The sequence below is a fragment of the Aquarana catesbeiana genome, linkage group LG05 (genome assembly GCF_042186555.1).
Source record: "Aquarana catesbeiana isolate 2022-GZ linkage group LG05, ASM4218655v1, whole genome shotgun sequence".
Lineage (NCBI taxonomy): Eukaryota > Metazoa > Chordata > Amphibia > Anura > Ranidae > Aquarana > Aquarana catesbeiana.
The window spans coordinates 577,046,070-577,071,855 of NC_133328.1; the positions used below are offsets into that span (position 1 = coordinate 577,046,070).

General features: G+C 42.1%; 1 protein-coding gene across 1 annotated transcript in view; it reads left to right on the forward strand.

Moving 5' to 3' along the window:
* VPS13B (vacuolar protein sorting 13 homolog B) overlaps nt 1-25,786 on the forward strand; it is a 1,301,055-nt gene that overhangs the window by 632,323 nt on the left and 642,946 nt on the right. The window contains exon 13 of the mRNA XM_073632833.1: nt 2,646-2,880. Coding sequence (XP_073488934.1) covers nt 2,646-2,880 — 235 coding nt within the window. The remainder of the gene's footprint in view (nt 1-2,645; nt 2,881-25,786) is intronic.

Below are 25,786 nucleotides of genomic sequence, written 5' to 3' on the forward strand. Positions count from 1 at the left end.
ATAGACAAACCGAGAGGACGAATCAAACGCTCGAACAGTACCTCTGATGCTTCACCACCTTTGTTCAAGACGACTGGGTAGCATTACTACCCCTGGCATTTAGCTACAGGTCAGTCTCCGTTTTTCGCCAACTACGGGTTCCACCCGACCTTCCTACCTGATCTCATCCCTGATTCAACAGTCCCGGCGGTTCAGAGTACTGTTGATTTCCTATAACAGCAAGATATTGCAGGAAGTCTTGACCAGGGCACAAGCAGCCAGTAAAAGGATGTTTGACAGGAAGAGGAGAGGGGAATTATGCCTGCAACAAGGCGACCAAGTATGGTTATCTACCACCATTCTTAAGATGACTTGCCCCGCAAGGAAACTGGCACCCAAATTCAACGGTCTCTTCCCAGTAAAACGAAAATTAAATGAAGTCTCCTATGAACTTGCCTTACCAGAATCGTTGAAGATCCATATGTTGTTATTGAAACCTGCAGTGCCCGATCCTTTCCCAGAGAGGGGATCGGGACCGCCTGAACCTGTGATCATTGACGGAGATGAGGAGTTCGAAGTGGAGGCCGTCTTGGACTGCCGAAGAAGAGGGAACCAGCTTCAAATCCTGATCAAGTGGAAGGCGTACGGTCTGGAAAAGAACTCCTGGGAACCCCAACAGAACATTAACGCCCAAGAATTAATTCAGGCCTTTTTTCACAGTCACCCCCATAAAAGGTTGCCCTTAAGGGGGGGGCACTGTCAGGGACGTACTACCCGCTCCAGAAGGCGTGCACCTATGCGCACGTGTGAATCACTGACTTTGCGCACGAATGTGTGCATGCACGCACGTTAGAAGCGCTTTGGCGCCCAACGGCCTATAAAAGGCGCTTCAGGAATGTTGCCCCTTGCAGTTTGATCTGCTTCTGTTCTCTGTGTTCCTGATTCTATGCCTGTATCCTGTTCCTGTGTTTTGATCCGGCTTCCTGATCTTGCTTCTATCTCCAGTCCTGACCTTGGCTTGTTTGACCCTTCTTAGTTATCTGCCTGATTGCCTGTTGCCAAGACCCAGCCTGGACTCTGACTACTCTCTGCCTGGCGTTTATGCTGTTTACCCTGATGTGTATGACCCGGCTAGTCTGACTCCGCTTCTGTCTGCTGACCTGCATCTGCTGCTCTGCAAACCTGCATCCACTGCTCTGCAAACCTGCACCTGCTGACCTGCATCCGCTACACCGGCTGACCTGCATCCGCTGCTCCCTGTACCAGCTGTTCCAGCTTCCACTTGGCTACACTACTCCAAGCAGCGAGGACTGAACAGGCACCCTTACCTCACCGTGCTCTTACCACCACTGTCCCCACTCTAGTGGTCTCAGCACCGGGGTTGTACGGGAGGTCTCCCTCTGCACATCAGGCTCACAGCTAAGGTACATTACAGACTGCTTGTACACTTTCCTTTTATTTGGCAAGAGTCTTCCCTCCCATATTTGGGTGTCCACCTCTCCTCCTTTCTATTGCAGCTCTTTCAGTCTCACTTTCCCACTATGTATAAAGGTTTGGAGGAGGAATTTACTAAATGGGCTGTCTTTGATTTGCCTTGGTAAATGTAAAATGTAAAAATAGTAAACATTACTATTTTGGCTAAGCTTTTATATCTCTTTCGCTCCCTCCTTATAGCGATTTGCTGTTTGGATTTGAAGCAATTACAATTGAAAATAATCCATTATATATGCAGTAAGAAGGGGCATAGACTCCTGAAGAGGGTGTTGTTTGCTCTCAGGGTAGACTTGGAGTCCCCAATCTTTGGCTCTATTATCAGCCAACCCAATTAATGCAATTATCGGTTGTATATTCAAACATGGTAAAACACGACTGGGTCACTATGGTCACTACTTTTTAATTTTGAAACCTCATAATGATCACCCACTTCTCCCAATTATGGCCTTGATGCTATTGCTTTTGCTGGCTTATGGGACAGACTACAGAGCCCTGGGAATTTCATATACAGGTTTACCCTGCAAAAACAGGTTGACAGGCAGAATGAAACAACCAGTATCAATTAGCATTGGTTCCCTGAAGGTTCTTTAAACTAGTAACACCCTCTAGTACTGATTTATCTCCTTGATCTGCCTTCGCTATTTATGTGAATTGGCGCTTTCTGCCAAGCTTCCAGTTTATATATCCACCTCCCAGTTCTTGTACTTGAGGGCAGTCTGATTGTGTATGCACATCTGAGCAGCTTTGTAGGTCTATGGGCAGTTAAAAAGGAAAGCAAAACTGAGAGAAATATGGAGTTTGTAATTGTTTACCTATTATTCTGAAAGTACTTTTTGCCCGACTGCCCTGCAAATCTATTTTTTTTTATATTTGTATTTAGTGACCTCACTAGTTTTCAGCCAGTGGCTCAAAAGCACTAAAGTCAAGAGATCAGCATGACTACTAGGCAAACAGTAACAACATTTTCTGTTAAAGGGACACTTAAAAGGCCGGTTTACTTTATTTTTAATGACAAGTATTTTAGAAAAGTATAAAACAATCCAAAAAAGTGTTGTGTTTTTTTAGAACAAAAGAAAATTAAAATCTCTTATTATTGGGAAAAGCAGAGGATGCTAAAATTAAGGGATGCTGAACAATGTTTAAATTCACCCTTCACTCTATTTATGTCTCAGGTTGAGATCCAGTCATGCTGCATTTTCTTACCCGATGACAGTCTACCATCACCAAGCACCATTGTGTCTAGTGACATCCCAGGCACGGTTAGAAGCTGGTACCATGGGCAGACCTCGATGCCAGGAACCCTTGTTGTCTGCTTGCCACAAATCAAGATAATGAGTACCGGACACAAATACATGGAACCAATTCAGGAGATCCCATTTGTGGTACCAAGACCTATAGTGGAGGAAGGTAAGGTGCATTATCTTTAAAATGCATTAGAAAAAAAACTTTGTAGATTACTATCCCACACCTTGACAATGTATGGCTTTACACAGAAACAGCTTGGAAAGATTTAAAGGCCACATCAAACAATTTTGTAGCAGCTACAAATATCTTTCCTTATTGTTGATAGCTGATTGGAGCTGTATACAAAATCCCCACTGCAGCTGGTTATTATACATCTGTTCAGATGCAGACCACTAGTGTGGCATGGATTTTGTAGCTACATTGAAATGTAGCTGGCAACAGTATTGCTGTAATAGTTATAATGTAGTTCTTGCATTAGCTGCATTTTATTTTTAAAACAAAATCACATGAGGCATATTCTAAAGCTTTGGTGAACAAAAGCCTTGCCTTGTGCGACACACAAATCTTTATTTTAGGTGAATGTTCCTGGTTTCCCATAATTTGGACAAGACAACAGTGACTTTGAGCTGGAGAAGTTTAATAAACCAATCAGTTATCTGCTGAAAGTTCAGGGAAAAATGTGGAAAAGGCTAGAGCTTAAAATATTATCCCAATTTTTGGTTCCCATGACATGTAAACTAGGATTAGCTCCCTAAAAAATAAACATTCCCTGCAAAATTGGGCAGTTGATAAATTACTTTTATCATACTGTGTACCTGTTATTTTTAGCCTAGCTTTCATCTTTATACATACAAAGAAAGCTAAAAATTTCCAGAATACACTTTGAATGAAAACCGACTAGCTGTGGCCAGTGGGAATAGAAAATGCCCCAGAGTCATTTGGAGTAAACATTACTTCATAATTGATATTTGTAGGAGGAATAGTGCCTCATTGTTGGTATCATCAGACTAAATTTACGCCCTATCGCTGGTGTCAGTGTGAGGAACAGTGCCTCAAACCAATGGGAGCAATACTGCGCCAAGGGCTGTGGATAAAGGCAAGTATAGGACTGCAGTTTGGTGACCACTGTCATTGGGTGACAGCTTATGATTTCTAGTCTTTATACATAAATTCATTATATGGAAGCATTATAATGCTATGAGGGAAAGAGGCAGTGCCGGGACAAGGTCATCTAGAGTCCGGGCAAACATGCCAAAAAAAAAAATTGAACACAAATCTGCATGCTTACCACCTTAACCATAAATTCTCCTCCTCCCAGGACAGATCTGTCCTCCTGCTGAAATCCTCCCTCCTAGCACAAATCTTTGCCCCCAACACATTTGCCCCCCTCTGAAAAAATTGCCCCACCTAGCAGGAATCTTCTACTCCTCAAATTTCCCCTCGGAGTACACTACCCCCCCCCCAAATTCCCCCACCCCCTAATCATCCTTTCTAGCCCAAATACCCCCACCACTACCATATAACCTTTTCTTGCAAAATCCCCCCTTCCCCGTTAAATCACCAATCCCAGCATTTCCACCCAGATTTCCCTTCCTAGAACAATCCCTGCCCCCTATACCCCTAAATTCCCCCTCCCAACACAAATCCCCTCCCCTCCCAATCTCTTCACAACGCCCCCCTCACATAATGCCACAATGCCCAGGGCAGCTGCCCCTCCTTCCCACAACTTGTCCTGACCCTGGCAAGAGGTTTAATTATTGAAGTTTAATAAGAGCCATATATATTGCCTCACAACAACCAATCATAATCAGACTTTTTTTCTACAACTGTCATTTCCATTTTTAAATTTGAGTGCTTGTTGGTGAGGAAATATAGACGCCACACTCTACTTCTTTGTCTTATCAGAGCACTTGCACAGCATTCTAGTCTGGGACATTATATTGGTTAGCACTGGAACTGCTATATAAACCCTGAGGTTCTGGGTTTATGTAAGTTTGGAATAAGGCTGTCATAAAGTTGAATAATTAATTACATTTATTACAATTACAATTTGCTGAGGTATATACCAAATCAATAATTGAGAAGCTTGAAGTTGCCATTTGCATATTGATGGCCTTGGATCAGGGTCTCCTAGGACACACCAGAAGGTGGTTGTGCTGGTTTGATAAAATGTACTTTTTTGCAGATTTAATTTAATGGTGTAGAATTTCAAAAACATACCGAGCCTGTTGAAAATTCTAGAGTTTCAAATATTTTTTCCTGTGCTATGCGTTTTATGTAATGCATGATGTAATGAGCCCTGGGTGATGATAGACAGTAGATAAGGATCACTCAGTTACCTCTCCTGTCACTAGTTGATTGCATGTCTCACACCATATTTCGACCCTCTGGCCTTTTCTGCTCTTAGAAGTATGTTATCTCTTGGAATTCATTAACTGGAACAGGAAACAAACTTGATACCTGTAAGCATAGGCTGGACAATGAATATACCTGTAATGCCACAAGCATGTGCTACTACTCAAAAATATAACTATAGCTCAACTACTGGAACTAATGATACAGGGCTCATGCACACAGACATCTTTCTTAAATATATAGAAAATATTATTATTAATGCATTTGTCATGCAAGTGACTGCATTGTATGTACAGTATTTCTGTATACTCCACAAAAGTTTTTTCCTAAGTTGGCAGGACCACCTGGTCAGGGATGGCACCCAACTTGAGTTGTTTATTAGGTTTTTAATGGTTCAACAGCTTACCTTCCATGTGCTGGTTACCAATTGCTGTTATTTTTATCATTGTCATAGTGGACTGGTGTACTATCCAACAATATCTGGCTTTGGATTCACTTCTCGAAAATAAAATAGGTAGTAGATAAAGGCGCGGGTCACCTGTTAGATTTAACCTTGTTTACCTTCAGCCTGCTTCAATAAACGCATAGATTTTTGTACCAGTGCAAAGAGAGCAAATTTTATCCTATACAGTCCAACTCAAGCTGTGAAACGCAGCCATGACCTCATGTCAATCCTCTGCCATTAGTGTGAAACTGTACAGGACCTTGACAAAAGGAAATTAGGTGGGCAGTAGCTTTTTCTGAACTAAGATAACAAATCTTCTGTGTCCAGGATCCCCCCCAGCCCCCTTTTGCTTACCTAAGCGTGATTTTGATCCAGCACTGTGCACGAGAGCAATGGCTCGCTCCCTCCTCATTAGACAGATTGATAGTGGGAGCTATTGGCTACTTCTGTTGTCAATCAAAACTTATAATGAGGGAGTGGGGGGGGGGGGGGGGGCAGAGCGAAGCCCCAGAGTCTGCCTCTTTGAAAGCAACCAGCAGGGCTTGAGAGCAAGCCAGCATTAATACCCCCTCTAGCAAGTGGCTTGCTTGAGGAGGAGCCAGGAGCGCCTGAGGGGGACCCCAGTAAGTATAACATGTTTGTTATTATAAAATAAAAGTGAAAGTTTAAAATCACCTTTCGGATGACCTAACACTCTCACTGATTTACATTTATTCACTGTTTTGCTCTCATACAGTTATAGTACCAGCTCTTGACTGAGAATCTTGACCACAGTGTATGTTCAGGGACATTCCTTTTATATAACACTTCATTTTATGACCTGGGAAAGAGGCAAAAGCATGTGTAGCATCTTATGGTCTGTTGTAGGAAGGAGGTGGTGTTGCTAGTTAGGATTAGAGAATTGTAACTTGAAATTAGAACAGAGATCTGTAGGAAGACTATTCTTGAAATGAACAATATTGACCCACGTGCCAGCAGTTTCTCTGTACTGATATATCTCTGAAAACTAGCAGGTTTGCTTATTAAAGTAGAACTTTCTTATCTTTTTTCTTAACCCTCATGCTGTTAGCATTAGTAAATAGAAAGTATATCATATTTACTTGTTTTACATTTTTTTTTTTTTTTTACATTTCTTCAATTACTTTCTGTTTCTTGCCTAGACAAATTATGTCATATATCCCAGTAGTCTTCAGGAGAGGAGAAGGGTTTTTCACAGCTAAGCACACTCTCCTGCCTGCATGCTTGAGCTAAAGGCACATGAATTCTAGGAAGTAAGTGCTACACAAATCATCTGCCCTTACTCAAGATGACCACAGCCAAAAATGCTTGGGGGGTATTTTTCAAAGTGATTTCTTAACAAAATAAAGCATAGATACGTGGATGGATTGGGATGGGGGTGTATTTTGATTATTAAAAATTAATTAAATACTGTTTTTAGCTTGTGATGCTTAGATGCAGTGAAGATCTATTTAAAGCGGAGTTCCACCCAAAAGTGGAACTTCCACTCATTTGTCTCCTCCCACTCTCCCGTGCCAAATTTGGCACCTTTCGGGTGGGTGGGGAGCAGATACCTGTCTTTGACAGGTATCCTGTCCCCACTTCTGGGAGACCGAGCCGTGGCGCATTGCGTCAGCAGCTCGGCTACCTCCTCCTTCCCCTGCCGCCTGGCTAGTAGGAGAGCGTGGCGGTAACTCGCGCATGCGCAGTAGGGACCCAGTGTGAAGCCGTAATGCTATACTACTGTGTTCCTATACTGGCAGCGGCAGCACCTGACAGCTGATGGAAACAGCTGCAGTGCCGACATCGCTGGACTCCAGGACAGGTAAGTGTCTTATTATTAAAAGTCAGCAGGTGCAGGGTGTGTAGCTGCTGGCTTTTAATTTTCACGGGGGGTGGGCGGACTTCCGCTTTAAGTTTGTTAGAAACACTAAAAGTAAGCTTAGTGAGAAATTTAGTTATTTCAAAGGTGAAAGATCCATTGTTCACAGTTTAGCTTATTCATAAATATGTTGCCCATACGTGATGAGATGCCATGATAGAGGCAGGAAAATGAACTAAAAAAGGTAAAATTAAACATGAAGTCTGAAAAGTCGATGTTGGAAACCAAAATGAATGTAAAGCAGATTGTAATAAGTCTACTGCACATTCCCCAGCAAACATGAAATGTGAGAGATGATAATTGAATCAGTGGTCATGCTACTGGATTCTGATGTAAATTAGGCATATAAGTGGAAGAGGCTGTGAATTGCAAATCAATGGAATTAATCAAAATGTTTCCCAATCGGAGAATGGACGGGAAGTTTGGCTGCATCAAAGAATGAAATTGAAAGAAATTATGTCTAGTAAATTAAAACCATGGTTTGCTATGGAAGCTCCACATGGCTGTCATTGCTAGATTGTAACCATGAACTGGAAGTAAACAATATGAGGTGATCTATGTTCATTATGTATTTAGCAGTATTAAAATAAATTATTTTCATCTACTGTACAGCATGTTTTAGACAAAGCATCTTCACATAACTTCCTGCCCTGTCTAATGTCCCTAACACTACCCATACATGAAGGCTAAACAGCCCTTCTGTCATTTTGATTGTGTTAGTTGTGAGAACAGTTGTTAGGTTAGGGCTGAATGTCAGCACATTGCACAAGGGGAATGGAAAGTTTCTTCCAATTTTCAGTTTATGTACAAACCACACATTAAAGCGTAAATAGAGATCTCTTGACATGCACTGTTCACATCAGATGCGAAGCAGTTTTGCAAGGGTGTGATCAAGCCAACATTATAAAATAAAGTTCATTTGCAAGTTCTGCTTTCACGTGAAGGCCAGTTTTATTGTAAATCCATAAAGCCCAAAAGCAAGGGAGATAACCAGGGAGCACAGAGGAAAACCACATAAACCTGGGAATCCTGTACAATCCCCATGCAGATAAATTTCTGCACTGATTTTAATAAAAATAAAATAAAAAAAAAACATTAATCAGGTGGCCTGGATTTTAAAGTGTATTTAAACCCATCAACTGAAATCCTAGATTATTATTATACAGGATTTATTTAGCGCCGACAGTTTACGCAGCCCTTTAATTAACATTATCTCATGTTAATTCCCTTTTAAAAATTAAATAATAGCTGGTGTTCCTGCCTTGATGGTCCTTGTGCAAGCACTGCACAGGCCTGTTATATAGTGAAACCATTCTGTCCCTACCTACCAGTTTGTCCCCTGTGTTGTCACCCTAGCATCTGATGGGGACTACAAGTGACATTAGCACAAATTATGTCTTTCAGCATTAGGAAACCTACGCTGAGAAATGCTATTCAGCCATCACTGGAGTGCATGCGAGTAAACATGGGCAACAAATGTTAAAAAAAAAAAAAAAAAAGGTGAAAACATATGATACAAATATATGATAGTGCTTTAACAAACTGAATGCCATTTAATAATAGATTACATCTACTAGAAGTGATCATTATTGATTACTAGGGCACTACTTAAAGGGTTAGTTCACCTTTACCACAAAACTGCCTATGCAGAGAAGGGGCATTTATAGATTAAAAAAAAACAAAAAAACGATGCAGCTCTGACTAAGGTTGAATAAAGCCCTTGCTATAAGTGTAGGCCATTTACATGAAAGACAAAAACAGAACATTCCATAGCTCAACTCACCAACCAGTCTGCTAACTGACCTAATTAACCTGTCCAACAGTCTGCATTAAAAACAGGGGTTTAGTTAGCACACATTTGCAAACGCATGCATAAGCTGCAAAGGCCTCTTCACGGCACCCTGTGTATGCTTGCAGGCCATTTACATACCTGATGAAACCTGACTGGAATACTCCCGGGACGTTGCTGAGGCCTAGTCATCTTCCACCATCACATCAGTGAGCTTTCAAATGCTGAGCTCGGGGCTACTGCATCAGGGGAGAGAAAGAGCACGTGAGGAGGTTTGAATCCGAGAAAGAGTTAACTCCTGTGATGGTGGAAGTGAGCAGTGATGACTAGGAATCACTTAGCACCGTCCTGGGAGTACTTAGCAATGTCGTGGGAGTATTCCATTCAGACTTCATAAGGTATATAAATGGCCTACACCTAAAGCAAGGGTATTATTCATCTTTAGTCAGAGCTGCACGGTTTGTTTTAATCTACAAACATCCCTTACCTGCATAGGCAGGTTTTTTGTAAATGTGAACTATCCTTTTAAGTGTGCACTGAAAACTGCAGATTTCTCTTCATGAGCATCACTTGTACATTTTTCATTAGAGATCTCTGCATGTTTAAAAAAAAAAAGCCAGGAGCTAGGGAAAAAAACCCTTCGTTGTTGATGTGTGAGGATTGATGGGCAGATAGATACAGTGGTGTCTTGTAACAATATAAAAATTATCTGTTTATACTCAACCAAAAGCTGCACATGTACAGATCCCTTATGCCGCGTACACACAAGCGGACTTTCCGGCAGACTTGGTCCGGCGGACCGGACTCCGTCGGACAATTCGATCGTTTGTGGGCTCCAGCTGACCTTTTTTTCCCAAAAGTCAGACGGACCTAGAAATAAAACATGTTTCAAATCTTTCCGACGGACTCGAGTCCGGTCGAGAAATCCGTTCGTCTGTATGCTAGTCCGACGGACTAAAACCGACGCTAGGGCAGCTATTGGTTACTGGCTATCAACTTCCTTATTTTAGTCCGGTCGTACGTCATCACATTCGAATCCGTCGGACTTTGGTGTGATCGTGTGTAGGCAAGTCCGTTCCTTAGGAAAGTCCGTTGGAGGTCCGTCAAAAGTCTGTCGGATAGACCATCGCACCAGTCCGGTCGAAAAGTCCGCTTGTTTGTACACGGCATTAGGCCTCATGTACACTGCTACTCCTAAACTCACGTTTAGGAGCTTTTGCCATTTTTTTGCCAAAGTCCCTGAACTCAACTCAATAAAAGCCTATTTGTCCCTGCACACATAGGTTTAGAAGCAGCAGAGTTTAGAGGCAGTCAAATGCTCCTCTTCTGAATGCAGAAGAATCACATTCAGGAGAGGAGCTTTTGGGCATAAAAAATGGCAAAGTGCATAAATGCGTCCAAACGTGCCTAATTGCTAGGCGCATTTAGCACTTCAGCATTTATTCATTTTCATGGCCAGAATAAAATAAAATTCTGGACGATGATATCAATAAGCTCCCAAACTCCAAATGCTGGCAAACTATTTTGAAAGCAGCTTAGGTGAGTTTATGATTTTCTCCCGTTAGGAGAAACAACCTTTACAGTGAACCAGTGTGCATGAAGCCTTACTAAGGACAATGGGCCTTACCATTCTCATCGTTATCCTATAACTTCTACAACGTGCTTCCACTGTGATTTGTCTTCAAACTCAGACATCTTGCTACTGCAGATGAAGAAGGCATTTGTTTATGGAAATGCATACTGCAGAAAATGTATGGAAGGTCTTCAAAACATACATTTAACGATTTTTGGGTCAGGTAGTATTCCTTAACCACTTGAGTACCAGTCTGTAATACCCCTTTATTACCAGGCCATTTTTCAGTGCTGTGATAGTTTCACTGACAGTTGCTCTATCATGCATCAGTTTTCCCAAATTAATTGTGTATATTTTTTTGAGACAGATGTAGCTTTCTTTTGATGGTATTTAATAACCATTGTTTTTGTTTTTTTACTATATTAAAAAAAAAAAAAAATTGGGAAAGACAGTTCCCCATTTTACCATCAAATAAAAACACCAGGACAGTATAAACACCTCCAAAATGACCCCTTTTTGGAAATACATTCCATGGTGAACACAGTCATCACAAGGTACCTAGCCACCCAGATCTGCTCTGTACACTGTGGCTGTGATCTAAGCTGTCCATTGAGGTTCTCAGATCACAGTCATAAATGGGCACAGTGGCTGCCCAAGGGTGTTTTCACATGTGACTTTTATAAATGTCCACTACTCAGCCGTTCTTAATTGTACAGAAATAGTAAAATGGTTATGCTTCCCAATTTATTTTAATTTGTAAAGGGGTTGGTCACAGTTCTTGCAAATATCTGGTAATATAGGGCATCCTAAATTATCAATAAATGCCAAACAAGTATAGACAGCTTCATCCATATTGCTCTGTTATCAATATTACTCCAATTATAGATTGTGTGATATTGGACAAAGTAGTTCTGTGTAGGCCCACCTTTATTATCTGATAAATTATCTAATGTTTTTATTTCGTATGTTAGCAGTGATGGAAATATTATTTTAAACAAACTTGGCAATGATTGAAATATCAGTGCTGCAATCACATACTTGTTTTTGAAGATATACTATACGGCCAAATGTTTGGATTTTCCCTCCACCCCACTCATTTTTGTGGCTGTAACAGCTTCTGGGAAGCCTTTCCATGAGGTTTTGTGTCTGTGTAGATTTTGTGCCCATTCTTCTATTTGTGAGGCCAGGCACTGATGTTGGACAAGATAACCTGGTTTGCAATTCATCCCAAAGATGCTCAGTGGGGTTGGGATAAGGGCTCTGTGCAGGCCACTTAACTTCCTTCATACTAAACTTGTCCGGCCATGTCTTAAGAAATGTGGCTGCGTTGTCCAAAATTCTCTGTGTATGCTAACCTTTGTGTAGATGTTGTATGGCTATGTGCTTTAATCACCTTGTTTTCGAATGGGGTGACTAATGAGCTGACATAGGTGTTATGGTTTGATAGCCGCATCTGGACATATAGAGGCATACTTATAAAATCGTAAATCTGACATTCGCCAAACATTCACTGCAGGTGAATGTGTTTTAAATGACAGTGATTGAGTCACCACTAGTGAATGTTTGGTAAAAGTTACACTCCCTGCTCTGTAAATAGACCCCGCAGTAAATGCATCAAGGCTATCTTTGTATCACTACTTGACGAGTCAGTGACCAGGACCAAGCATGTTTAGAACAGGTGTTGGCCGACTAATATACACATATTTGTTAAGGGTCAATGAAACACCAAACAAGATGAGGAAGGCAAGGGAAAGCTTTCACCTTTAAAATCAAGTAACAAGTGGCAACTCCCGAATTTTCATTCAGACGGGTTCCTTTTAAGTTTTCCAATTCCAAGACATCAGGGCTGAGTTACTTATGCTACTCCCCCCCCCGTGTAGTATATAAGCCTGTTCACGTTCCTTTGTGTGTAAATGTGGAAATCCGAACTTTCTGCGACCACTTAACTCCCAGGTGACATGATTATGTTTCCAATTACCTCTGCTATCTCCATATCCTGTGTAAGGTGCCCAGATTTTCCTGTGTCCCTTTATTCTCTGTACCCAGAAGATCAAAGGAAATCTTTACTATTAAAATCACATATGAGAAAATTTGTTTCCTTTCACACCCAGGAGTCAGGCTTGTGTCTGATTCTCTTTGATATGTGACTGTAAAAAGTCCTGAGCCGGCTTTGAGCTTAAGACATAAGAACTGTCCCATGTGATGAGAAGGCTCAGTCTAGATGGACAGATGATAAGCAAGTAGCCGCTTCAACATTGCATCTGATTTCAGAATCCGGCAATTCAATCTTCTCTATAAAGGAAGAAATTTTCCCTTGTTACGATAGGCTAAATCCCTTTATAAAAAGTTTATTTTTATAGTGGTTTGTGCGCTGGGAATAATGCCAACCAAATGTTCACATAATCCCAATATTTTCAATTCTTTAATGTAGCTGACGCCGATTCTTCATGCCGGAACTCTTGCCTTATTGAGACAATTATGGGGCACATTTTAAATCATTCAAGGTGATTTTCCCCCCTCTCTTGTTGTACATATGGATATCTGTCATGAGTTGTTAAAGGATAATATCTTACAGTTTTTTCCTCAAAAAATAATTCATGCAAGAATGGTGAAATATTAACGTAAAAAGTAAAAGAAAAACTAGGAGCTCCAGTGACGAGACAGATGACAATAATGATATTACATTAATTACAGAGTTCAGGTGCTCCTTGTGACAGCTGTTAAGTGGATGGTCTTTACTCTTTTTTTATGGGCAGAAGTCATTAATGCTTAGGTGCCAAGACCAAATTAATCAGCATCATTATGCATCTGGCCATAACTTGCCTATAAATATACTGCAAATAGTTTTGCTCTTCCCCTTTAAATACCTTGACAATTGAATAAACAAAGAGATGAGACAATTCCACAGTGTGTGAATTAATAAAAACTGAAATACATAAATATCAAAAAAGTCCAAAGAAAAGTCCAACAAAATCCAAAAATGACGTGCTTTGCAGAGTATAAACACTCTTGAATACTTCAGTAATGCCACCATCTCCAAAAAGTGCACGCCTCTTACCAGAAGCTTTAGATTTTCTTTTCTCGTTCAAACATTTTTATTAAAGAATAAAATTGGTTTACAAAGACCAAGAACAAAAGGGAAGAGTTTCAACAATAGAAGTGGTGAGACAGAGCGTACAATAACTCAATATGAAGATAGGGATGCAGCCCTTATAGAATGTAGGCTCAAAAGGTGAAGCGAACACAGGGATCATAAAACATCCTATAACATATAGTTGCAGTGAGGCAAAATTAAACCAAATAACGCAATGGTAACAGGAACCCCATAAAACTTCCAGAGGTTTGGGGTTAACTGCGAAGCAAACCCAGTGTGATGCTAATGGAAAGGGAGGTAGTAGACGAAGATTTTGGGGTCTCCACTGCTTGAAATAAGAAATGTGGGGAAGTGGTTGTTACCCTGTGGAAGGACAATGGTTTTTGAGGAGTGGTCGCAGACGGCGACCAAGCAGCCCTAAATGAGCTAGCGAGCCTATATTGATGGGGTAGGTCCCTAATACAAACAAAATAGTAAAGGTTCGAAGATTAGAACAGAGAAAGCAGGAGGGAGCAGAAGACAGTGAAAGAATGTGCCAGTGAGATAAGGTAGGCTAGAGGTCAATCCCGAGGGGTGGAGAGGGAGGGGAGGTGGCGTAAGGGGATCCTTGAAAGGAGGATTCTGGCTAGTAATGATGAGAACCATCAGGGGGATAGTAGTGTAGCGTTAAAATCAGCTGGGAGGTATTGCTCTACCCAGGGTTTCTATAGAAGACCCTGGGAATTTCACCTAACATATGTGTCAGTAGTGGACCATGCTTGTGCAAGGTGTGTCAGTATAACCACTGGTAGTCTCCAACAGGCCCTGAATATGGACCTGTATGGCAGAATCACCATGTATTGTTTTGATAATGGCTGCAGATGTAGGACTTGTGTTATGCTTTGGCTTATGAATGCAGCTTGACATCCAGTTAAGATGCTCCTGGGCTTCAGAATTCACTACAGGTGCATTTGCAACTGACCTCCTCCTGACCTGCATTTGATCTGCTTGCAGCAGCTTTTTGCATGGGGAAAGAATCCATTCTGATGCAAATATAATCCCTTTTGACACTGGCCTTTAACCACTTCAGCCCCAGAAGGATTTACCCCCTTCCTGAGCAGAGCACTTTTTGCGTTTCAGCACTGCGTCGCTTTAACTGACAATTGCGCAGTCGTGCGACCTTGCACCCAAACAAAATAGATGTCCTTTTTTCCCCTCAAATAGAGCTTTCTTTTGGTGGTATTTGATCACCTCTGCGGTTTTTATTTTTTGCGCTGTAAACAAAAAAAGAGCGACAATTTTGAAAAAAAGCAATATTTTTTACTTTTTGCTATAATATCCCCCAAAAATATATTAAAAAAACCCTTTTTATCTTCCTCAGTTTAGGCCGATATGTATTCTTCTACTTATTTTTAGTAAAAAAAATCGCAATAAGCGTATATTGATTGGTTTGCGCAAAAGTTATAGCGTCTACAAAATAGGGGATAGTTTTATGGCATTTTTATTATTAATTTTTATTTTTTGGTAGTAATGGAGGCGATCTGCGATTTTTATCATGACTGCGACATTATGCCAGACACCTTTGACACTATTTTGGGACCATTGTCATTTATACAGCGATCAGTGCTATAAAAATGCACTGATTACTGTGTAAATGACACTGGCAGGGAAGGGGTTAAACACTAGGGGGTTAAGTGTGTCCTAGGGAGTGATTCTAACTGTGGGGGAGGGGGTTACTACTCACATGACAGCGATCACTGCTCCCGATGACAGGAAGCAGTGATCTCTGTCATGTCACTAGGCAGAACGGGGAAATGCTTTGTTTACATAGGCATCTCCCCATTCTTCTTCTCCGTGACATGATCGCAGGCACCCGGCAGACATTGAGTCTGCGGGACCCATGATCACGGAGCATGCAGCGGGGGGCGCTCACATGCCCCCACAATGCCGCATCCTAAAGAGGATGTACCTGTACGCCCATTTGCCCAGCTGTGCCATTGTGCCGATGTATATTGTCATGTGCTGGTCGGCAAGGGGTTAAAGTGTATGTTGTGCCCACATTTTTGTAAGCATTGAATAAAGTAGCACATTAGTTAGAATCCTTGTTTTTACGGTCACCCCATGCCACTGTGAAATGTATGATGCATGCATATTTTTAGCCCCCAATTGCATAATTGTACATTTATCAAAGTTAAATCCCATTTGCCACATAGTTGCCCAATTAAGCAATGCATTGTGGTTGGCTTGTCAATTGGAGACATCCTTTAAGGATGTTATTCCACTGCATAGTTTGGTGTCATCTGCAATGACTGAAATAGTATTTTTAATCCTAGATTCTATATCATTTATAAATATATTAAAAAGTAAGGATCCCAACACTGAACCTTGTGGTACACCAATAATAACCCTAGATCATTCAGAGTATGAATCATTAACCAATTATTCTCTGAATTTGGTCTTTTAGCCAGCTTTCTATCAATTTACAAACTGATTTTTTCCAAGCCTGTAGACTTTACCTTTTGCATATACTGTGTTCAGGGAACTGTGTCTAATGCTTTTGCAAAATCCAAGTACAGTATCTCACAAAAGTGAGTACACCCCTCTCATTTTTTTAAATGATTTATTATATCTTTTCATGTGACAACACTGGCGAAATGACACTTTGCTACAATATAAAGTAGTGGGTGTACAGCTTGTATAACAGTGTAAATTTGCTGTCCCCTCAAAATAACTCTGTAGCCATTAATGTCTAAACCGCTGGCAACAAAAGTGAGTACACCCCTAAATGAAAATGTCCAAATTGGGCCCAATTAGCCATTTTCCCTCCCCGGTGTCATGTGACTCATTAGTGTTACAAGGTCTCAGGTGTGAATGGGGAGCAGATGTGTTAAATTTGGTGTTATCGCTCTCATTCTCTCATACTGGTCACTGGAGGTTCAACATGGCACCTCATGGCAAAGAACTCTCTTAGGATCTGAAAAAAATAATTGTTGCTCTACATAAAGATGGACTAGGCTATAAGAAGATTGCCAAGACCCTGAAACTGAGCTGCAGCACGGTGGCCAAGACCATAGAGCGGTTTAATAAGACACGTTCCACTCAGAACAGGCCTCACCATGGCCGACCAAAGAAGTTGAGTGCATGTGCTCAGCATCATATCCAGAGGAGGTCTTTGGGAAATAGAAGTATGTAGTGTTGCCAGAGGTTGAAGGGGTTGGGGGGTCAGCCTGTCAGACCATACCCCGCACACTGCATCAAATTGGTCTGCATGGCTGTCATCCTAGAAGGAAGCCTCTTCTAAAGATGATGCACAAGAAAGCCCACAAACAGTTTGCTGAAGACAAACAAAACAGACTAAGGACATGGATTACTGGAACCATGTCCTGTGGTCTGACCAAGATTAACTTATTTGATTCAGATGGTGTCAAGCGTGTGTCACGGCAACCAGGTGAGGAGTACAAAGTGTGTCTTGCCTACAGTCGAGCATGGTGTTGTGAGTGTCATGGTCTGGGGCTGCATAAGTGCTGCTGGCACTGGGGAGCTACAGATCATTGAGGAAACCATGAATGCCAACATGTGCTGTGACATACTGAAGCACAGCATGAGCCCCTCCCTTCAGAGACTGGGCCGCAGTATTCCAAACACACCTCCAAGACGACCACTGCCTTGCTAAAGAAGCTGAGGGTAAAGGTGATAGACTGGCCAAGCATGTCTCCAGACCTGAACCCTATTGAGCATCTGTCGGGCATCCTCCAACGGAAGGTGGAGGAGCGCAAGGTCTCTAACATCCACCAGCTCTGTGATGTCATTATGGAGGAGTGGAAGAGGACTCCAGTGGCAACCTGTAAAGCTCTGGTGAACTCCATGCCCAAGAGGGTTAAGGCAGTGCTGGAAAATAATGGTGGCCACACAAAATATTCACACTTTAGGTCCAATTTGGACATTTTCCCTTAGGGGTGTACTCGCTTTTGTTGCCAGTGGTTTACACATTAATGGCTGCGTGTTGTTTTGCCGGGACAGCAAATTTACACTGTTATACAAACTGTACACTCACTACTTTACATTGTAGCAAAGTGTAATTTCGTCAGTGTTGTCACCTGAAAAGATATAATAAAATATTTACAAAAATGTGAGGGTGTACTCACTTTTTTGAGATACTGTATATTAAAGTTTTGCTTACCTCCTCAAGAAAAGAAATCCGATTTGTTGGACATCTTCTGTCTTTCATGGATCCATGTTGGCTTTTGCTTAAAAAATTTTTTTTGTTTGTTTTTTAGCAAAAACTCATCTATGTGGTCTTTTATTAAACTCTCAAGTATCTTCCCAACTATAGAAGTTCAACTAACAGGTCTATAGTTACTTGGTGAAGACTTTGACCCCTTTTTAAATATAAGCACCACTTTGGCCTTACGCTAATCTAGTGCCAGTCATTAACCACTTGCCGACCGCCCAACGTTAAATGATGGAGGGATGGTGCAGCTCTCGTTCTGGGTGGACATCATATTATGGCGCACCCGAACACCCGCTCCCACGGGGGCGCATGGCAATTGTGGCCACGCCGTGTTGCTAACCATGTGATAGGCTGTGTCCAAACACACCCAGTCACTTATAACTACAGGAAGTGAAATGCCGTTAAACGGCTCCCCTTGCCTCACACTGACAGTGTGTTGCGAGGAGAGCCGATCAGCGGCATTTCCTCGCAGGGGAGAACAAGGCATGTAATCAGGGCACTGTTTATCAGTGCCCTAATTAAAGTAAAGCCCAAGAAGTGCCACCAATCAATGCCCATGAGTGCCACCAATCAGTGACACAAATCAGTGCTCATTACTGGCGCCAGTCAGCGCTGCCTTTTACTGCCCATCAGTGGTGCTCATCAGTGGTGCTCATCAGTGCCTACCATTCCCGCATATCAGTGCGGCATAATAGTGCCTCCTCATCAGTGACCATAAGTGCCGTCTCATCAGTGCCCAGTGGATCCGCCTCATCAGCGCACATCAGTGAAGGAGTAAAATTACTTATTTACAAAATTTACTGACAGACACTAAGAAACTTTTTTTTTTTTTTTCAAAATGTTTGGTCTGTTTTTCAGTAGAAAAATATAAAACCCAGCAGTGATTAAATAACACCAAAAAAGGCTCTGTTTGTGTGAAGAAAATGATTAAAAATCAGTTTGGGTACAGTGTTGCATGACCGCGCAATTGTCATTCAAAGTGCAACAGCGCTGAAAGCTGAAAAATAGCCTGAGCAGGAAGGGGGTGAAAGTGCCTGGTATTGAGGTGGTGAAAGAGTCCCTACAATTTAGAAACAATGGCTTGGAAATTATTTCTCTGTTAACCAATTACGGACCGCTCGCTGTCGTTATAAGACGGCTGTTTGAATAGGGATATCGTTGTTATAGTAGCAGCTAGCTGCCATAACCCCGGTATCCTCTTCTTCAGCAGGCGGTCCGCTTTCAGATAAAAGTGGTCTCTGCAGCAGAGATCTGCCGTAATATCACTTTTATCGGTGGCGGGAGAGGGCACCCCCCTCCTCCCGCCGCGCTCTGGCGGGAGATGGCCCCCTCCCGTCTCCATACCATTGCAGGGATGAAGCGACGTCAAAACGTCACTTCCACCCATAGCTCTTAAAGAGACTTTTTTGTTTTGGATTTTTGTGTAAATATGAGATCTGAGGTCTTTTTGACCCCAGATCTCATATTTAAGAGGTACTGTCATGCTTTTTTTCTATTACAAGGGATGTTTACATTCCTTGTAATAGGAATAAAAGTGACATCTTTTTTTTTTTTTTTTAAAAGAACAGTGTAAAAAAAAAAGTCAAATAAATAAGAAAAAGAAATGTAAACGTGCCCCGTCCTGCCAAGCTCGCGTGCAGAAGCAAGCACATACCTGAGTAGTGGCCACATAAAAACGACGTTCAAACCACACGTGAGGTATTGCCGCGATCGGTAGAGCGAGAGCAATAATTCTAGCCCTAGACTATCTCTTTAACTCAAAACATGCAACCTGTATACATTTTTAAACGTTGCATATGGAGATTTTTTAGGGTAAAAGTTTGTCGTCATTCCACGAGCGGGCACAACTTTGAAGCGTGACATGTTGGGTATCAATTTACTCGGCATAACATTATCTTTCTCAATATATAAAAAAATTAGGCTAACTTTACTGTTGTATTATTTTTTTAAAAAGTGTATTTTTTCCAAAAAAAAGTGCTCTTGTAAGACCGCTGCACAAATACGGTGTTACAAAAAGTATTGCAACAACCGCCATTTTATTCTCTAGGGTGTTAGAAAAAATATATATAATGTTTGGTGGTTCTAAGTAATTTTCTGGCAAAAAAAAAAAAAAATGATTTTAACTTGTGAACAACAAGTCTAAAAAATAGGCCCGGTCTTAAAGTGGTTAATTTATTTATTTGTGTAATGAAATATTTGGGATCTTTGTCCTAAGTTTACATCAGGGAACAGCTCACTTTTAGCTATGCTTCTAAAATCCCCCCCAAAAAACCTGAGGGAGCGAAACAATTTTATGAAATGATATATCTTGTGCTTAAACACTACAGACAATAAAGACATACAGTACGTATTTGCCAAAGAAAATGTATAACAATTATACTGGGATCAGGCTCTCTGAAGCTTGTAGTTCTTCAGCAGGGACATAGAAATCCCAATCGAAGCATTCTGTGATCTCGTCAAGGAGCCAAGATGGGATGAAAGGCACTGAGATTCTTTGCTATGTGCTCCACGTGAACTTAATTATTGATTCTCACGCCATCATGATGTCATGGAAACAAAGATTATTTTGTATGAAAAATTATTTTTGTATTTTACTGTGAGATTAAACCAGATCAGCCAAAAAATAATAATAATTTGGTTAATTATCTTTTGAAAATGTTCCTTTTTTCTGGCATTGCTTCTTTTATGCACACACAACTCATCTGTTATTTGTCCTTAATGTCATTGTTTCACAGAGCAACTGCCTATTCTAAGAAACAGTTGAACCTCAACATTTTCTTTGGTTAATTGTGCTTAATATTAGGGGATAAATATATTCTCTTCTTTCCTTTGTACTGCTTTGAAGGATATTTGGAGGTTTGTGGCTGCATCTCCTCTGATTGCTCTGAAGTGTTTCAGACTTCCAGATTTGGTTGTGCCCACAATTGAAGTCAGACCTGCCCTTTACCATGCAAACAGCCACCCGTGAATAATAATATTCATACATCAAGAGGATTTATTAAATATACAAGTACATTTGCAGGCACTTGGCAGTATAGGTTAGGAACAAACAGTTGCCATAGATAATTTGTGGATACTATTCTGCATGAGAAAAAGGCAGGTCTGCAGTTTTCAACATTACAACATATTGTGTTGTTCAAATTAAAATGAAATATGGTTCTGGTCATGCAGATTTATAATGCTGTCCATATTCTAGTTCTAGAAATTGCTAAATTCATTATTTTAGCTCTTTTTAAATGTAAGGGTACAAGTGTTTTTTTATTTTGAACGTGGCTACATAATGAAAAAATGTATAAACAGAGTTAACTTTTATTTTGAAATAATGTATAGTTCCAGAGACAGCAGAAGCTAAAGTTATATGCACATCTCAACTTTGCTTGAATACTGTGATTAGCGTCCATCTTCTGCTCTCTTCTTCCTCTCCCAGTCCTGTTCTATTTCCTTCTCTCTTCTTTTTCTCTTGGGCCCCTGTTCTGGGAGGTTTTGGTTACTATGTTTTCTTGACTATCCTTTCTCTCACATCCAATCCAAGAGTGTCCCCCAGTTTATGGTTAGTGAACAGTTTGCCCCCCCCCTCCCTTTCCTAATCATCCTCTTTTAGTTCATAAAATATTCATTATTCTTTACTATAATCACCTATATTGTTTCTATGAAAAATTATTTCATAAGTTGGGTATTTTTGTACATTTGTACGAGTTGCATTATGTATCATGCTAAACTTAAGTAAAAACTTAGCCCCGGTTCACACAGGGGCGGCACGACTTGCAGGTCGCCTCACCGAGGCGACCTGCACATGACTGCCACGGCGACTTGCAAAACGACTTCGGTATAGAAGTCTATGCAAGTCGCCCCCAAAGTAGTACAGGAACCTTTTTCTAAGTCGGAGCGACTTGCGTAGCTCCTATTAGAACGGTTCCATTGTACAGAATGGGAGGCGACTTGTCAGGTGGCTAGGTCGCCTGACAAGTCGCCCCTGTGTGAACCGGCACTTATAGTAAGTTACAACTGTCATTAGCAGCACTACTGGAGCCTCCCTATTTGTCCATTTTAGCTGAGCTCCTAACAGCTGAACACGTCATTTAAATATACATAAGAGTGCCATTTTACCTGCCAAAGGATTTGTATTCCTCTTTACCCAGTCCTGAGATATACACAGGCCCACCATACTGCACAGTGAGCTTGCTGACCTGCCTTTTCTCTGATTCTGTCAAGCAATTAAGCCAGGTCACCTTCCAGTCTGTGATTGAACAGTGAAGGAACAGCATCAGTTTACCCTTCTGCACACACTGCTCTTTCCATCAACAGTATGTGTCTTCTCAGCATGTACAGACAGTAGAGCCAAATTCCCTCTTCCAATCTGAGTACTACTGTACAGGAGTTTACAAGAGGCTTATATTTAGTAGCAGACTTTATTTAGGGAAGGGAAACTCCTGTTTCCCTCATTCTGCTAAGCAGAGGTAGCTGTCCTCACCCTACCATACTTTACCCTGTTCTGGCCGTGAAAGCCCTGAAGCGATGTTTGTATCTTGCAGGTGGGCTTTGTCTTCCATTACCTTCCAAAACCAATAAAAACATTGTACAAGAAAGTTTCCTTACCCTTAAAGCCAATAAACAGCCAGCCTCGATCTTCACAAGAATAATCTACATTTGTGTACAAAAGCAACTGCCTTTTTTTTTTAGATTGCATGTCTGTTTTGACATACAATTTTCAGTGAACCTGAATTGCCCAGGTTCTGTATAAAATGCTAATAAAGCATTTTATACACTCTTTGCAACCCTACTTCAGCAGGCAAACTCTTCTAGACAGGACTGCTGCACTCAAAAAAATGGCAGTTGTCACTTTAATATTGTCTCTCTCATTGCGGTTGATCTACTAAAGGAGGAGCATATGTTTACTTTTTTTTTTCACAGCAAAAGGTTTTTATTTTTTAAAAATAAATCAGCATTACAAAACCGTCAGTGTACGACAAAGAATATCTGAATCTTTACAGCATTATAGTAAAACATCTATTCAATAATGCAGCATCTCATTCGCTAGTTCCCTGTACATCCGTTAGGATATAAGATGGGTGATGAGTTAACTACTCGACAATGGTGTGCGTTTCAAATACTGCATATGGTATCATATTTACATTTTGCATCAAAGTATTCAACCTTGTTCACACCTCCCTCTAATTCATAACTGCCCACTCCCTTTCTTCCTTACCCGGTGAAGTCTGAGGATGTTCCTGTCTGCATTTACCCCTAAGGATCAGCAGATCGCATAATCACTACTGCCCATAGGTCCAGCATGTGTATAAGTTCCTCAGATTGGAATCAATCATCCATCAGTATGACCCGACGGCGCCTCGTGTCCGAGGGGGGGGGCAATGCCCCTGACCACAAGGGGGGAATCCATCAGTAGGTCCCCCACTCCCGGTCCCTCAGCCGCGCGCCGCCGCCCAGGTCAACCAGACCTTATCAAATTTAGCAGGGCACTGCCTGCTTTCATATGTGAGTTTGTACAGTGGCAGCACCGAGTCTACCGCTTTCTTCCAAGAACTAAGGGTGGGGGGCTCAGCTGACTTCCAATGTAGCAGTATCTCCCTCCTAGCATAGAATAGAATGTAAGAGAGAGTTTGGTGTATCTGTCCCCCTCCACGTCTCCTAGATAGCTCAACAAGAGCAGCATAGGGTCAAGTGATAGTCTGAGATCCCATATGTCTTTAAGCACCCCCGTCACTCCCTCCCAGTATGGCCCGAGCTTCGGGCAAGCCCATACCATGTGCCAGAATGTCCCCTCTCCGGTCCTGCACCGGGGGCATAAGGGGTCAATATGAGGATAAATCCTAAGCATCCTATGTGGAGTGAAGTATGCCCTATGGAGAAATTTCAACTGTATGAACCTGTCCTTAGCTGCTATTACAGTTGGGATATAGGTCGAGACAATGTCCTCCCATTCATCATCCCCCAATGCCTGAATATCCACTCTCCATTTATCAAATGCCCGAGTGGGCTTAATGTCATGTGCTACCGTCAAATACATGTACAGTGTGGATAAGGGCTTCCCCATCACGCTTGAAGTCAGAAGTTGCTCAACTGAGTCCGATTCCAGAATTAGTCTGTCTGTGAATTGTGCCCTCATCGCGTGTCTCAATTGCCAATATTTGAACTCAAAGGATCGGGGTAGGAAGTACTGCCGTTTAATGTCCTGGAAGGACATAAGCTTCCCATTAGCTATGACATGTTTTAGGGTGGTTATTCCCTGTGTAGCCCACTGGGAGGGATCTGGCATGTCATAAAGATGTGGGAGGGCGGGATTTCCCCAAAGTGGAGTGTGTGGGGATACACGATTCGGCTCTGCATAAACTGCCCTAGCCCCCCTCCATGCTCTAATGGTGGTTTTCATCAGAGTTGTCAGGAGATAAGGTGCTTTAGGACCCCTATAAACTAGGTTTGACAGAGCCGCATAAGAGCTCATGATGGCAGCCTCAAGTCTAACTGCAGGGTTTTGTCTGGGCTGGGAGAACCACCAGCGCACCGTGACCAGCACGGCAGCCCAGTAGTATATAAAAAATTTGGAAGGGCAAGCCCTTCCCCCCAAAAGAGGCAGGTAGAGCACCCTCTTTGCCACTCTGGTTGTCCTCCCAGCCCAAATGAAAGAGGTCAGAATCCCCTCAAGGTGTCTAAAGAAGGACCTAGGTATATGGGAGGGTGTGTTACGGAAAAAATAGAGAAATTTTGGAAGGAACACCATTTTAAGCAGGTTGATTCTGCCCACGGGGGTGAGCGGTAGAGAACGCCAGGCCGTGCATTTCACTGTAAGCTGAGAGAGGAGAGGCTGCACGTTTTTTTTCCATGAACTCATGGGTGGTATTACTAATTTTGATGCCCAGATAGGTAAACTCACCCACCCACTGGAGTGGGGTGGCAGTATCTGCCCTGGGAAGCGAGAGGTGGAGCGGGAACAGGACAGACTTATCCCAGTTTATGCGAACCCCTGAAAACCGAGCGAAGTCCTCGAATAAGCCCAGAGCCTTCTGCAGAGACTGGTTGGGGTCAGTGAGGTAAAGCAATGTGTCATCCGCATATAGGGACACTTTTTCTTCAATTGTGCCTACTGGTACACCCTTCACCCCGGCCTCCGCCCTCAGGGCGATGGCAAGAGGTTCTATCGCTAAGGCAAAGAGCCCCGGTGACAAAGAGCGGGTGCCCCTTCCCAGGGGGAAGGTTTCAGATAGGGTTCCGTTTGTACGTACCCTCGCTTTGGGATTGGCATAGAGCATCCGTATCCATGTCAGAAATTTCGGTCCAAATCCGAATTTTGATAGGACCCCCCATAAGAACTCCCATTCTACAGAATCGAAGGCCTTTTCGGCGTCGAGGGAGACTACCACTCCTGCCGAGTCTGCCTGTGCCCTATCCATATGGGTGAAAAGCCTTCTAATGTTGATATCTGTCCCCCTCCCCGGCATGAACCCTATTTGGTCCGGGTGCACCAGGGCCGCTATTACTGTGTTAAGTCTCATGGCCAATACTTTGGCCAGGAGCTTAGCATCCACATTGATGAGAGAGATGGGGCGGTAAGAGGAGCACAGAGTCGAGTCTTTACCTGGCTTGGGGATTACAACCACCACCGCCTCACTCAATGAGCTCGGAGGCGTCTCCAGGCGTTGTGCCTCCATAAACATAGCATGTAGTTTCCCCGTCAGCTCCTCTGCATATTGCTTATAAAACTCGACAG